Source organism: Arachis ipaensis, chromosome B02, assembly GCF_000816755.2.
Source record: "Arachis ipaensis cultivar K30076 chromosome B02, Araip1.1, whole genome shotgun sequence".
NCBI classification, from domain to species: domain Eukaryota; kingdom Viridiplantae; phylum Streptophyta; class Magnoliopsida; order Fabales; family Fabaceae; genus Arachis; species Arachis ipaensis.
In genome coordinates, this window is record NC_029786.2 from 21,231,857 (window position 1) to 21,247,828 (window position 15,972).

Consider the following 15,972-nt stretch of genomic DNA (forward strand, 5'->3'; position numbering starts at 1 on the left):
AATATTAACAATAGTATTATAATATACTAATAAAAAAATAAAAAATTTACATATTGAAGATTATTCAGATGTTAAATAACATGCTCTGTAATTAATGTAAAATTACAAATTATTTTACTTAAATTAAATTAAAAACAAAAAAAAATTTGCGCAACTTAATTCTTCACCCTCTCTGCACAAGCAATTGTGAAATGTAGATGATGAATGATGGAGAGGAAGCCACTAAGGATGATCATGAACCGGATCCGATCCGTATATCCGCGGTATTTATTTGAATTCGATTCGAAAATTGCGGATATGGATCCGATCCGCAAGGCTATCGGATCGGATCGGATCTGATCCACACACTTATAGAATCGAATTGTGGATTTTATGTATCTTATGTTTTATTTTAACTAATAGTTATCATATATGTTGTATTATTTTAATTTTATTATTTAAGAAAAGTATGTTTAATATTATTTTAAGAATAAACATATTTAAAAGAATAGAAAAAGGAAATTTTATTAATATTTTTTTAATAAAAATAAGCTTTTAAAAATATTTTTATATTTTTCGGATATATCCGATATCCGATTCGATCCGTAAATTTGAGGATTGCGGATCGGATCGGATCCAAACTTAAAAACTGCGGATATTAGATCCGATCCAATGATTTTAGTGTGAATTGAATCGAGATTTTGGTCATATCCAATTCGTGTTCATCCCTAAAAACAACGGATATATAAAGAAGAAGAAGGAGAAAAACAATTAACATGTGACACGTGTCGCACATACATAAGGTTGAAGGGTGGTGCACCTGCAAAAGCAGATTACACTTGGGTCGCAAAATGCAGGTGCTGTTTTGCATAGTCTTGATCAAAGGATGGACATGTTTCGTGCATGCAATCTTCCTAGGCAAAACGCAGGATGATGTTTTCGTTCTTTCTTTTTTTTAGTTTAGGGTAAAACGCGTCTTGCATTTTTTTTCATTCTTCGCAAACGCATATTGTATTTTGCAGGACTTTAAATCTGCAGGTCCATAATTCTGCATAACACACCATGATATAATGTGTGAATAACATTACTTTTTCTTCCATTCTTAAATTATTTTCTGACAAATAACAGAAGCAGAGCTTGAAATAGGTTTTATTTTATTTTATTTACTACTATCTTTTAAAAAAGAAAGGGAACTTTAGAGTAATACTTGAGAATTTATATATAGGCCAATGCTATGGTGCTGAAATGAAAATTTTTCAGCACCTACTGAAATGACGAGGACACATGTTACAAATGACGCGTGTTAATATGGATGTGATGGGATAAAAGATGAACTCAGTGGAAGCAGCAGTTGATAGGAATTTGTTGGAGACACATGAGGTAATTATGTGAGTGATTAATTGAGTGAATTGGGTGATTAATTATTTTTTAATTTTTAAAAAAATTGGTCCTTTTTTTTTTGTGAAGGTTGTGGGTGGACTTTCTTTGAAAGAAAAATCTCTATATAAAGACCTCTATATAGTTCGAGCATAGCCTAACTTATATATAGGTGCTGTCCCAAGACAATCTCTCATAATACGTTAGTCACGTGACACATAAATAACCAAGTCTAATTTAACATCTAATTACAAATTAATTATTTGATTACCACAAAATTCACAAAAAATCCCACTAAACAGAATAAATTTAACATAATCTATTTTTTAATATGTTACCACAATAATTCAAACATTATTTAATCCAAATTACTTAATTAACATTTCTGAATGTACTGAAAGAATATATTTTTTCAATTATAATGCCTTCAGATCATATCAATCTTATAATTGATTATAGAGAGGGATAGATCTAAAAATTTTAATATGGAGGGGCTAAATTTTAGATTAAGTATTTTATTATTTTTTATTTCATAAAAATAATTAACATATAATTATTGAGTTAATTTTTTAAAAGATTTATCAATATATACATATAAAAAAGTTATAATTCATGGGCTATGCTCAAACCATATAAAGGTCTTTTTCGAGATTTCCTTTAAAGAAAGTCCACACACAACCTTAAAAAAAAAAAAAACAACCCAATTCTTTTAAAAATTAAAAGATAATTAATCACCTAATTCACTCAATTAATTATTCTCGTAACGAAAATATTTGGTAACCAAAGAAAATCAGCAAAAAACAGATATAATTTGTCTTATTTAGCATTCATTAATTGTTGCGATAATTAATTAATGCTAAATAAGACAAATTCTGGCTGTATTTTTTGTCTACTTAACATTAGCCTTCACGTAATTACTTCATGTGTTTTCGACAAATTCTTACTAACGCTGTTGTCACTCAGTTCATTTCTCTTCTTATCACATCAACACTAACACGTGTCATTTGTAATATGTGTCCACATCGTTTCAGCATGTGTGAAAAATTTTCATTTCAGCACCATAGCATGACCCTTTTATATCTATACCAATATATAAAGGCAATATTAGAGTTTGGTGTCCAATTTTGGTAGACATCATTGCCCTCAAATAATTTATTTTACAAACTAAAATTATGGACAAAATAGTAAAAATATATTTTTGTTTTTAATTAAAAATTATTAACCCACAAAAAAGTCAAATAACTACCCACTAAAATGAAAACAGTTTTGTTACTTCTATTAACTTCCTACTAAAATGAAAACAGTTTTGTTACTTCTATAAATATAACAACACATCTTCCATTGCCTCCATCCACTGCAGTTTGGATTTTACTTTTCTATATTTTTCTTGTTGTTTGGTTCTTCTCCTTCCTTCAACACTCTCGCCTCCATCCTCTTCCATTGCATTCATCCACTGCAGTTACAAATTTTATTCAGTTACTACTTTTACGCATAACATTCACTTATATCTCTTCTTCTCTTTAGTTTACTTATCTAATCTATATTTTTAGTCATTTCTCTGCTTTTTTAATTTATTCCCAACTTTTGACGTATGAAAATAGTACTGTATCTCTTTTTGTTTTTATCAATTAATTAGATTGATATATAATATTTAAATGTGGCAAGATAAGAACTATGTTATACATTTTTTATTGTTTTAATCTTTATGATTATTTTCTTCTCTTTATTTTTCTATCTCATGAGCCATGTAAGTTTTAATTTATTATTTTTCATATATATTATACGTCTAACAACAATATATAGAGTTAATACAGAGAATTGACTATGACTTTGGTGTCTAATTTTTTGGACTATATTAATCCTACAATAAACTATTTTGAAAACTAAATTATAAGGACAAAATAGACATAAAATTTGTTTTGAAAAATCCAATAACTTCCTACTAAAATGACAGTTTTAAAAAATGTAAGACAGTCTGCAAATTGCTAATAAATAAAAAGAAAATGAACTGGTATGAATATCAATATCTTCACATTCTTCATCATCTTCATGCTTTGTTAATTCTATGTTAGTTTTAGTTTATATCGTTTGTTCTATCAATATCTTCATGCTTTGTTTAATTCTATGTTAGTTTTAGTTTATATAGTTTGTTCTGTCAATGTCTTCGCATTCTTTATCATGTTCATATTTTGTTTAATTTTATATTAATTTTAATTTATATCCTTTTGTTTTGAGTACGTGATCCTTTCAATAGTTTAGTTTTTACTTTTTTGTATTTTTCTTGCTGTTCTGTTATTCTCCTTTCTTCAACACTCTCACCTTCGTCTTCTTCCATTGCCTTCATCAACTACAGTTGTTAATTTCATTCAGTTTTCAGCGATTACTACTTTCACATATAACATCCACTTATGTCTTTTCTTCTCTTTAGTTTACTTATCTAATCTATATTTTCAATCATTCATCTGCCTTTTTAATTTATTCTCAACTTTTGACATATGAAAATACTACTATGTCTTTTTTTTTTTATTTGATATGTGTTTTATGTTTTTTATATGTCCTTACCTATCACTAATTGAATGAAAGAGTTCCATAAATATTTTGTTAACTTATTTTTTTAAATTACTTTGTAATAATATTTTTTAAATTTTTAAAATATTAATTATGTAGAGTATTATGTTCAAAATTTGAATACATAAATATTTACTTTGAAAATAAATTAAATTATTAATTTTATCTATCACAATATTATTTATTTTGCATATTGGCTAAGTTATATGATTGGCATGTATATATAGGACGCAAGAAAATTCGCACCCATCAAAGATTCGTTAAAAATATTAATATGTTAATTTTCTAAACTATCTAAGCTATTAATTATGTAGAGTACTGGATTTGATATTTAATTATATAGAGTACTATGGTTGACATTTATTAATTTTCTAAATTGTATTGCAAAAAAATTAGTTAATTTTATATTATTTATTTGTCACATAATTAACATATAACACATAAAAAAAAGCCTACACCTATCAGTAGAATGAAAAATTCTCACACATATTTTGTTTACTTCTTTTTTTTTTTATTTGTAATCTATTTTACATTGGATAATATTATTTTTATTAATTATTAGTTCGACATATAACACAACAAATGTAGCAATATAAAAACTTTGTTAATTGATTTTTTAAATGATCTGGTGACCTAAGATAAGAATTTTGTTAATTGATTTTGTTAATCTCTTTTTTATTTTTAATCTATTTTATATTAGATAATATTATTTTTTATTAATTATTAGATTTACATATAACATTTAAATGTGGCAAAATAAAAACTATGTTATACATTTTTTATTGTTTCAACCTTTATAATTATTTTCTTCTCTTTATGTTTCTAACTCATGAGCCATGTAAGTTTTAATTTATATATATATATATATATATATATATATATATTCTATTTTTTAAACCATTTTATTTTAATAGATTTTTTAATTAATTTATTTTATTGTATTTTTCTTTTACTTTAAAAACTTTAGGGGTCTAATGATCTTCCGTTTAAACAATTCCAATTATACAATCAAAAAGTAGTTCAAGAGAATAGGTTTGAATTTTGGTAATTTATTAAGTCTAATTTTTATACAAAAGGTTAAAAATATTCTGAATTTAAAAAACTATTTAATAATAAAATTGAGTTTGTTCAAAATCGTAGATAGAGAAAAAAAAGTTAAAATTTTTTAACTAATTACAAAAATTCACCACCATCAAAGTCATTAAATTTGAGTATATTAAGTGAGGATTAATAAGAAGCAAACTAGAACGATAAATCTAAAATTTTTCAAAACTATTTTATGAACAAACAAAATAATAAAAAGATTCGCATTAGATTATGAAAGTTAATCTCATCCTTATAATAATACAATGGCATTATTTCAAAACATGTAAAATAAAATAATAAAATGCACTTAAATTAATGTGCACAATAAAATAAATATAAAACTTAGATAGTAGCAGTCAAATATGAATAGAAATGGTTGCCTTTTGTCCCAATGTACTATATTAAATTGCGACTTAAATTTATAATTATTAGTTTAAAAACTTACAATTATGTATTTTTTTATTATTTTAGTTAAAAGTAATATATGTTGATATTGTTTTTTAGGATTATTGACATCAAATTTTGATAATTTGAAAAAAAAATAAATGCTTTATATCTTACTTCTTTTAACAAAACTTCAACAACTTATAAAAGTTAACAGAACAGATAGTTATAAATCAAAGTGATAGACAAGATTGAAAGTTGCGATAATAATACTTGGTGATAATTAATTACGGTCGGATGAAGAGAAGGTGGAAGGAGAAGAAAAAAATGAGAAAGGAGAACAAGGTAATATAATAATGGCGATGAGACATTTTATTTTATTTAATATCAAATAAATTTATATTTGAATTTTTTTTTATTCTTTTCGAATTGAAATAGTCCCATTGCATGATTGACAACTTTGATTTCTATTATAATAACTATTTTTTCTATTATTTTTTATTTACTATTTTTTTATTTTTGTCATAATAATTATTTTTTTATCTATACCAATATATAATGGGATAGAAAAGTTTGGTATCCAATTTCTTCTCCCTATTTTACCACGTCCTCAATTTTTTATTTTTTTATAAAAAAAGAATTTATCTCACGACAGAGTATTAAACTGATTCATTTTCAACCCACGACATATTTTAAAACTGATTTACTTCCAATAAAAAAACTGCTCCCACTACGTACTCAATTTAAAAACTGAAATCCCAACAGAATTAAATACTTTTTCACTTTCAATTTTGGTCTCGCAAACATTTTTCTTCTCTGCATCTTGCTATCTTTCTGACAAATAGAAATGGAAACTTCACAAAATCAACAATCACGTTAACGTCCAATTTTGGTCTCGCAAACCTTTTTCTTCTCTGCATCTTGATATCTTTTTGACAAATAGAAATGGAAACTTCACAAAATCAACAATCATGTCAACGTCGATCCACTTGAACAAAATATGTTAGGCGGAAACTTCACAAAATCAACAATCACATCAACGTCGACCTACTTGAACAGAATATACTAGGCGAAGAAGACAACGTGATCGAAGAACAAAGACAGCAACTTATCGGGAGATGATTCGACAAGAAAAATAAGTTGTCATATCAACTGACTCCAATTCCAACTCCAATGCCAAACGCAGGTAGAGGTACTCGATTAACTACAAACATAGGAGTAGCTCGATTGACTATAATTAGACAAATGAGCAGAGTTACCACCCATCATCAATTTGATACCGGTAATACGATAACTAATTTTCTTTGTTATGAATTCAATTAGTTTTTAATAATTATATTTTACTTTTGAAACATACAGGAATGGAAGCGTATGACAATGGAACAGGCACAAGTAACAGAAATCTATAACAATATATAATGTGGATACGGAGTTTTCGTATCCAAATTTACTTTCTAATGTTGCCCTTAATGATAGAGATTCTCCCGTACATGCGCCAGTTACTTTAGATAAAAGAACTTTCACCGTTAACAGCAACACGTGTTCTTCTATCTTATTTTCATTCTATATTTCACTAATAGTTGTAGAAATCGTAACATCTTCTTCAATTTTTTATTCCCATAATTTATCCATTTAATTAATTTTATCCGTTTTCAATTTTTTTACTTCTCTTTCCAAGTCTGAATGTGCTTGTCTGTATGTAACAATTATTTGGATGAATTTTTGTAATTTTCTGAACTAAATAATGACTATGCCAAATATTGATTTTCGACGCCATGTATGAAAGGAGGAAAAAAATAATTAGGGGTGATAAATAATTTTTTATGGATCTTATCGTTTTATTTTGGGTATATTCTTTATGTGAGTACTTTATACCAAGTTTGATCTCATTATTCAATTTTTAGTGCTTTTCCTCTCACCATTAGGTGCACTCTTCTATATTATTACTGTTGCCATCATTATCCTTCCTTGAATATCGTAATTGTATTGTCTTCATCTTTTCCTCACTTTCATTCACTACAATTGCAAATTTTATACCATTTTACTGCATATATTAATTTCACGCATAACTTTCACCTTCATTTTTCTTTCTCTTCAGTTTACTTACCAAACTGTATTCATTCTTATATATTTTTAATCTGTCTTTCACATACAAAGTTTTCTCTCATCAATTTAATTTTTAAAAAAATATTTATTTTTTTATCTGATATTTATTTTTTAATTTTTTTTGACATGTGTATACCTATCAATAATGAACCGAAGAACTCTCATAAATTATTTTGTTAACTCATTCTTATATATTTTTAATTTGTCTTTCACATATAAAGTGATGAACAAAAATGAGAGCTGCCATAATGGTATTATGGTAATTGATTGCAGTTGTGGTTAATAGAAGAAGAAAACAAGAAAAAAATAAAACAAGACAACATAATAGTGACGATGAGACGATAATACTAATAGTTATCCATGTAAAAAGAATGATAAGAAAAAATGATAGTATATAATATGATGCGATGATATAATCAAAACAAAAATTAATAATTTTAAAATAATAATAAAATTAAAAATAATTAAAGATGTTTAATATAAAATTAAAAAAAATATTTTTTTATCTATTCGAATTATACATAAAAATAAAGAATATTTTGAATATAAATTTTTAAATTTGTTTCTAACTAAATAGGTTAAAAAATAAATAAATTTAATATATAAATAACTAATTTGTAAATCATGTTAGTAAATCTTTACCTTAATTTTAGTATACATAATAATAATATAACTTTTTACCCTTTTTAATTTAAATTTATTTTTTTAATATTTTACATGTTAAATAATTTAAGATATTTTATTTTTTTATAATTTTTTTTTAATTATTATTAAATTTATAATTTTAAAATAATAATAAAATTAAAAATAATTAAAGATGTTTAATATAAAATTAAAAAAAATATTTTTTTATCTATTCGAATTATACATAAAAATAAAGAATATTTTGAATATAAATTTTTAAATTTGTTTCTAACTAAATAGGTTAAAAAATAAATAAATTTAATAATATTTATAAATAACTAATCTTTAAATAATATCAATAAATTTTTATATTAATTTTATTACACATAATAGTAAATTAATATTTTTTTAATCTTACTTTTTAATTTAAATTTATTTTTTTAATATTTTACATGTTAAATAATTTAAGATATTTTATTTTTTTATAATTTTTTTTTAATTATTATTAAATTTATAATTTTAAAATAAAAATATAAAATTAATTTCTTAAACTCAATAGAAAAGCAGTGCCGGTGAGCCGCTAGTATATATAGAGAGAGAGGGGGTCAGGTTGCTTATACGGTTATATTCCTTCTTTGGGCTGCAATCCTTCTCAAGATCTTGAATAATGCAAGATGCTTTGTACGGGAGCTGCCATGTTTACTTTTTTTAATGGGGTTGAAATTGTAAATTTGATAACTTGAGAAATCAAGCCAGTCAGATTCAGTGAACTGATAACCGGAGCTACATGAATTTCAATTCCTTTGGAACAGTCTAGTGAATTGATCACAATAAAAATAAGGGGAAAATGTGAACACAAGTCACACGAATCGAGAAATGAGACAAAATTTATCAGTTGTATTCCTCAGTTGCTTTGTCTGTTTTTCTGGCAGAATTACATTAACATGCCACTTTATCAGAAACAGGATACATGAGAAATTACAAGTTTTATCTGCAAAAAATTAATCATTTTGACATACCCCGAGATATCTTAACCAATAGATTCATTTACTAGATTACATGAAACTAACAAAACTATATAGATCTAAGTACACTGAGAAAAAAAGAAAAAGAAAAAAGAATCTGGTTTTGCTGCTGGTAAGGGAATCAACTCGTAAACTCACGAGGATTTACTCCTAAAGTTCTAAGCTCTTTGTGGAGACCTAAACTTGTAAACTTCTAATAATAATTTACGAGTTAACACGAGAATTTGATAATCTAATTTGGTTCCTCAAATAAGGCCACTAACTGGTGAAGTGCTAATATTTTGCATTTCCTTGTTAGCTTCAAAAGTTTCACTGCTCATAGCACTCTTCCTCCTTGGCCTTGCTTCTCCGAGCATCATTATCACATCTCTCATGGAGGGTCGATCTTTTGGTAGTTTTGCAGTGCAAAGAAGTGCTATTCTGAGAACCAAAAGCATCTCTTCTTGAACATGCTTGGAGCTTCCTACACTAGGGTCTAATGCTTCTTCTAAGGATTTATTCTCTATTTTCCTTCTAATCCACCCTACTATATCTATTGATTCTCCAAATTCTGGATCCAAGGGCCTCTTTCCTGTTAGAAGCTCCAGTAATACTACTCCATAACTGTAGATATCTATCTTTTCATCCACATTCAATGAGTATCCATATTCTGCAAAATAATGAAGCACTTAGATAGTTGGCAACGTGAATCTTATGCATCTGAGAAAGAGAAAAGTTATTTTGACTAATCTTCATATAAATCATATGAGGAAAGGTCGATTTTGTCCTTCAAGTTGCACTGGTGTTAGTTCTTGCAATTTATGGAAAAAGAAACAGCCTAATGTAGAATTTAGAGAAGGACTGCATCCAAAGAGTGTCATATAGACAATCTAACATAATTACATATTAGTGGCTGCTCTCACGGCTTGAATCCGTGCCCTTGAGGTCACACGGACAACTATTGCTCCAAGGTATGGAAACGTGTTTAAAAATAAAAGGCATATGAAATAAGTGGGATACTAACAAAATGGTTATCTTGGTGGACTAATTTGAATATATATTCTTGATTGATGTTACCCTAGACGTCAAGTGGAATGTTATGACATAGTGATGTATAAGTGTTTAAGGACTAACATGATTCACATTTGCAATTTTATCAGAGACTAAAGTTAACCCCTACTCTAAATAACATGATGCTTTTATTCAATCCTAATAACTATGCTGTCATTGCTATGATCTTTTTGTCCATCGTACTTGTTAAGCTTTCTAAAAACAAAGTAAATATTAATCCTACATAAAGTGAAAGTAAATTCTCACCTGGGGCAATGTATCCGTAGGATCCAGCAATCATGGAGACAGTTTCATTCTTATGCATCATCATCTTGGCTAACCCGAAATCAGCTATTCTTGCCTCGAGATTCATGTCGAGCAGTATGTTACTCGACTTGATGTCTCGATGGATAACGGCCGGATGACAATCATGGTGAAGATAAGCGAGCCCCTGCGCGACTCCCAGAGCAATGTTATACCTCGAAACCCAATCCACAAGCAATCTTCCAGCTTGCTTGCCATGCAAGGCATCCCCAAGGTTTCCATTGTGCATAAACTCATAAATGATCATCAAATCAGTGTCATTATAAAGAAATCCTAATAGCCTAACAATGTTCCTATGCCTTAGCCTCCCTAGAAGATTCACCTCGCCGACAAGATCATCGCTGCTTCCCACTTCAATATCAGATCCTGATCTCCACAATTTCTTGACTGCAACAACGGTACTTGATTGTGCTATCTCGGCCTTGTAGACAACGCCGGTTGCCCCCATTCCAATCACATTTGTTTCCTTGACGCAGGACAGAATATCAGTACTTGTAAAATCAACCCTCTGAAATGCCATCAATCGCCACGGCCACCGTTTGTTACCCTTATAAAATCCATTTGGGAAGAAGCACAATCCATTGGTGTACCATCTCATGTATAATGATCTTGCAGCTAAAATCGCAATGGCAACAGCAAAGATTGTTGATACTCCAATGATCCATCCTAGAACAATATGCTTTGTATATGAATTTCCATGGCTTGACGAATATGAAGAGGATTTGGCACATGGAGGGAGAACACCACCACAGAGGCCGGCATTGCCAGCGAGATCATTCGGATTAATCGCTCTTAGCACACCATTTGCAGGGACAGGGCCTTCTAGCTTATTGTACGAAACATTGAATGTTTCCAACGCCGGCGACATACCAAAGTTTTCAGGTATTTTACCAGTCAGAGAATTGTTAGCAAGATCAAGAATGGACAATGTAGGCATGCTCGCTATTGCTTTCGGAATTTCTCCAGTCAATTGGTTGTTCTGCATGTTTAATCTCACCAATTTCTTACACGAACCAATGCTACCCGGAATTCTTCCAGATAAGCAATTGGAAGAGAGATCAAGGACACCAAGCAAGGGACAGTCCTGCAACTGATCTGGTATTTTTCCTTCCAAGTTGTTGTTGGAAACAATGAAGGTCTGAAGATTTGTAATGGAGAAAATCATCGAAGGAAGCGAATAACAGAGCTTGTTTCTTGAGAAATCAATGAAAGAAAGCGACGTTGAAGAAGCAATGTCATCCGGAATTCCACCGGTGAGAGTATTGTTAGCCAGTTCCAATCTCTGAATCTTCTTAAGCTTGCCAAAACCAATAGGAATCGTCCCTGAAAGAAAATTGTTGTGAATCCGAACGCGAACGAGGGAAGAACACGAGGATAAACTTGCTGGAATTGGACCAAAGAAACCGTTATTAAAGAGTATAAGCTTGGTAAGATTCCCCATGGTGCAAAGATTCTCTGGAATCTCACCAGAGAATGAGTTGGATGATACATCTAACCACTGCAATGGTGAATTCTTTCCAAGGTTTCTAGGCAATGTCCCTGTCAATGAATTGTTCCAAAGCTCAAGAACCTGCAAATGATTCAAATCTCCGATGCCGGCCGGAACCGGACCGGTTAACCGGTTTCGCATCAGATTCAGTAGCTGAAGATTCTTGAGCTGACTAATTTCATCTGGAATCTTTCCAGATAAAATGTTATCCGAAAGATCCAAGAACATTAACGAACTCATGTTTCCGATTTCCGGCGGAATTTTCCCGCCAAAACTGTTCTTGTACAAGAAAACCGTCTCCAAAAACTTGAGTTTCCCCAACTCTTTTGGAATTTCACCGCCAAGATTCCCTTCTGCTATATCAAGATACTTCAGATTCGTGAGGTTACCGAATTCCGACGGAACTCCACCGTCGAATTCGTTGTATCCGATTATCATAAACTCCAGGGAAGACAATTTTCCGATCTCCGCCGGAATTTCGCCGGTGAGATTGTTCCCGGAGAGTCCGAGATACTTCAAATTTCGCAGTTCACCAAACGATTTAGGAATGGAACCTTCGAAGAAGCTTCCTCTAAGATCAAGTGTTTCCAACAAAGAAAGATTTCCAATCTCCTCTGGAATCAAACCTGAGAAATTGTTGCTTGACGCATTCAGAGTCACAAGCTGCGAAGAAACCGTTGGAATTGGAAACTCGCCGGTGAAGAAATTCTGACTCACGTCAAGAACCTTCAGTGTGGTGACGCTAACTACGGATTTGAAGAGTGATGAGTTGAATCCATTGCAGCAGAAGTTGAGAGAAGTGAGGCTCTTGAGTTTTGTTACGTCGTTGGAAACAGTGCCAGTGAGATTCATGTGAGAGAGATCAAGCTTTTGAACGGATCCATTTGAGTTGCACCATACACCAGTCCAGTTACAGTGATGAACTGGAACTGCACCGTGCAGTTTCCAATCCTTGAGGCTGTTGAATGGATCAATGAGACCTTGTTTTATGGAAAGCAATGCAGATGTTTCATCGTTATGAGCAAAACAAGAAGAGAATGAACCAATGGTATAGCATATGAGTATGATGATGAGAAGGAATGAAAACTGTGTTTTCAGTTGCATGTTAGTTATTGTATGTGTTTGAATTATTCTTGTGGTTTTTGAGAAATCTATCTCTCAATTTTTTTTTGCACCATCTGTGAAGACAGTGTGTGTGTGTCAGTAGTGAAGGAGAATGGTGGTGGTGGTGTGTGATGTGGGGATGAACACAACAATGACACAGATAGTGATGTGTCTAGTTTTGGTAATATTATGCTTATGAGTTATGATTTGGCATATGAGTAAATATGATCATGATATTATATTATGTTATTATGACAAGGCCAATAATATAAATAGGCTTGTTCAATTATTTTTTGACGTCTGACGATATATATTATTTGCATTTATTTTTATCTTGTACTAACATATCTATTAATATAATTTTACATATTAATTCGTCCATCATGTATAATTAAAAATTCACAAACAAAAACATCAAAGATCAACGAATATAGTTATTTTGTTTAGTTGTACTCTGTTAACAATTTCAATTTCAACTCCAAGAAAATAATTACCAATAAGCCTTTGTCAGGATGCTTAAAAGATAAAAAGAAAAGAAATAATCTGTTCCACTCAAGAAAAGTAAGTATTGTAAATCAGCTCTATTTTTTTCTTTAAGCTTTACCTCATCCTGCAAGTAAATAAGGAACTTAAACTCTTTTCGAGTTATCAGACAAACATTTAGAAGATGATTGATTGTCCATAGCAATAAAAGCATTGTGAACGTGCATACAAAATATACAAATATATTTTACATCAGTGTCATAGTGTTAATGTTCAGGTGTGAGGAATGTATAAAGTTAGTCCTATATCAAAAAAAATAAGAAAAAGTGAAGAATTTATAAAATAAGAGATCCATTAATTTATTATTTAACATTTACTGGTTATTATCTAACATTTACTAATCCTATATTTATGTCTAAAATTATATTGTTTTTATATTTATGTGGCAGCAATTCTATTTTATTTCGCTATATATCTATTATTTACTGTGGTAAAGAATCTAATTAATAATTTTTTTAAAGTTAATTAATTTAAAATCAAAATCTTTGAGAATGTAATTGTCATTTTGCTCGTAAAATATTTTTAAGTCCCTGACCTTCATAAAACTTGGACAAATCAGTCCCTGACGGAGGCATTTGGACGGATCAGTCCCTGATGGAGGCATTTGGACGGAGAGACTGATCCATTCAAGTTTTGTGAAGATCAGGGACTTAAAAGTATTTTTCAATGGTAAGGGACGAAAATGTCTGCAGGACAAAAGGCCAGGACCTATTTGTCATTTTTTCTAAAATAAAAAACCATTATAAAATTTATAGTTAATATAAAAATAGAAAGAATATGCCAATTGAATATGAAAGAAAAGTATATTTCTCTCTTCTTTTTTTGTCACCAGAAAAGTATATTTCTCTTTGTCGTTTGTATTTCAGAATCAGATGGCAGTGTTTTATACTTTACATAGTTACAGACTACAGTGAAGCATTTGGACTTATTGGAAGTTTCTCCGACATAAAACATGGGAGAGAATAAATGAGAAGTATTCTGACTTTTTTTATCCCCGGTTTGGTTTGTTCTTTTCTTCTTTCTTTCTTTTTAGTTAGGACTTAGGACTTAGGAGGCAAGATCGCTTTGGTAATTTTATCCAAAGAATTATAAAATGTATTTTATGTTAAAATTTTTAATATATAAAAATATTGGATTTGAATCCTCTAATATTTGAATTTCACTTTAAAGAGTAAAGTGTGATCTCTCATCATTGATTTTATAAGTGAGATTAATAATAAATATGAAAGAGAAATTATTTAAAAGTAGAAGATCACACTTTACTCTTTAAAGTAAAATTTAAATTTTAGAGGATCCAAATCCAAAAATATTCACATGCATGCAATGGTCTTATTTTCGTTCTCTTGCGTTCATCGTTTTTGTTCCAAACAATTTAACTATTATTTTTCATGTTTCTTTTTCTGAACATTTGATCTACCCCACCTTTCTAGTTTCTATTTTGAAGCCTCAAATGGAATGCTTTTAAATATTTTCCTTAAGTAAACCAATTATTATATAACGATAATATATTAGGAAGACAAAAAAAAAAACCGCAAGAACTTGTTAAAATTTAACCAAATGACATGCAACTGAAGGCTTGATATTTCGTTTGACCAACGAGTTTAAAACAAAAATTAAAAATAAAATATATATGGGAACACTTTTATAGTATTAGAATCTTTAAAGTGAGATACATTTCATAATTATTTTTGGTAAAATTATCGGTGGCCTTTCTGTTAAAGAGAACTACCAAATTTTAAGCCTACGAATCAATATCTTACATTTAAAGTCAATGCCAAATTTCTTGATGCATTGTTGCATTAAGTTTAATTAGTGTATCGTAAGTTCGTAACATTGTTTAAGATATTAATTTCAAACTTAATGGAGGAAGTGAGGAACAATAATATGGCAGATATTGTAGTTTCTTCCTTTTCAAAAATTGATCATGAAGATTGTTTCTATTCTATTATTTCTTTATTGTGAATCCATTTTGTATGGCATAACCTTCTAGCTAAGAAGATTGAGAATAAAGGAATGAAATAACTTATACGTTTTTTATCCTGCAATTTAACTAGTATGGTTTGGATATATTTAAAAAAAAAAATTACCAAATGTATAACTAAGTATGCCGATGAGATAGTTAACTAAGGAAACGTTATAATAACCTGTTTGAGCTTTCATTTAGCAGCTTTCTAGACTTTTCCGTTTGAGTTTCATATTTCCATTCAGGATAAATAATGATATTTGAGTAAAGTTTCTCTTTTTTTTTCAAATAAATAAAACCCATCATCAATGAACTGCGCATCATGTTTGATGATCAAGAGAAATGTATATAAATAAAAAAATATATAATCA

At 29.3% G+C, this 15,972-nt stretch overlaps 1 protein-coding gene across 1 annotated transcript; it reads right to left on the reverse strand.

The window, feature by feature from the left end:
• On the reverse strand, positions 9,002 to 13,322 carry LOC107625091 (MDIS1-interacting receptor like kinase 1). Its single transcript, XM_016327661.2, has 2 exons — positions 10,446 to 13,322; positions 9,002 to 9,798 (listed from the first exon to the last, which is right to left on the reverse strand). The coding sequence occupies exons 1-2, from the start codon at positions 13,093 to 13,095 to the stop codon at positions 9,395 to 9,397; spliced, it is 3,054 nt and encodes a 1,017-aa protein (XP_016183147.1). The 5' UTR covers positions 13,096 to 13,322; the 3' UTR covers positions 9,002 to 9,394.

What these genes read in the sequence shown, in the direction of transcription:
- LOC107625091 (XM_016327661.2), bottom strand. Translation starts at nt 13,095, where the DNA reads ATGCAACTGAAAACACAGTTTTCATTCCTTCTCATCATCATACTCATA. An exon ending in CTACGGATACATTGCCCCAG is followed by an intron (nt 9,799 to 10,445) that starts GTGAGAATTTAC and finishes ATTATTTTGCAG; the next exon opens with AATATGGATACTCATTGAAT.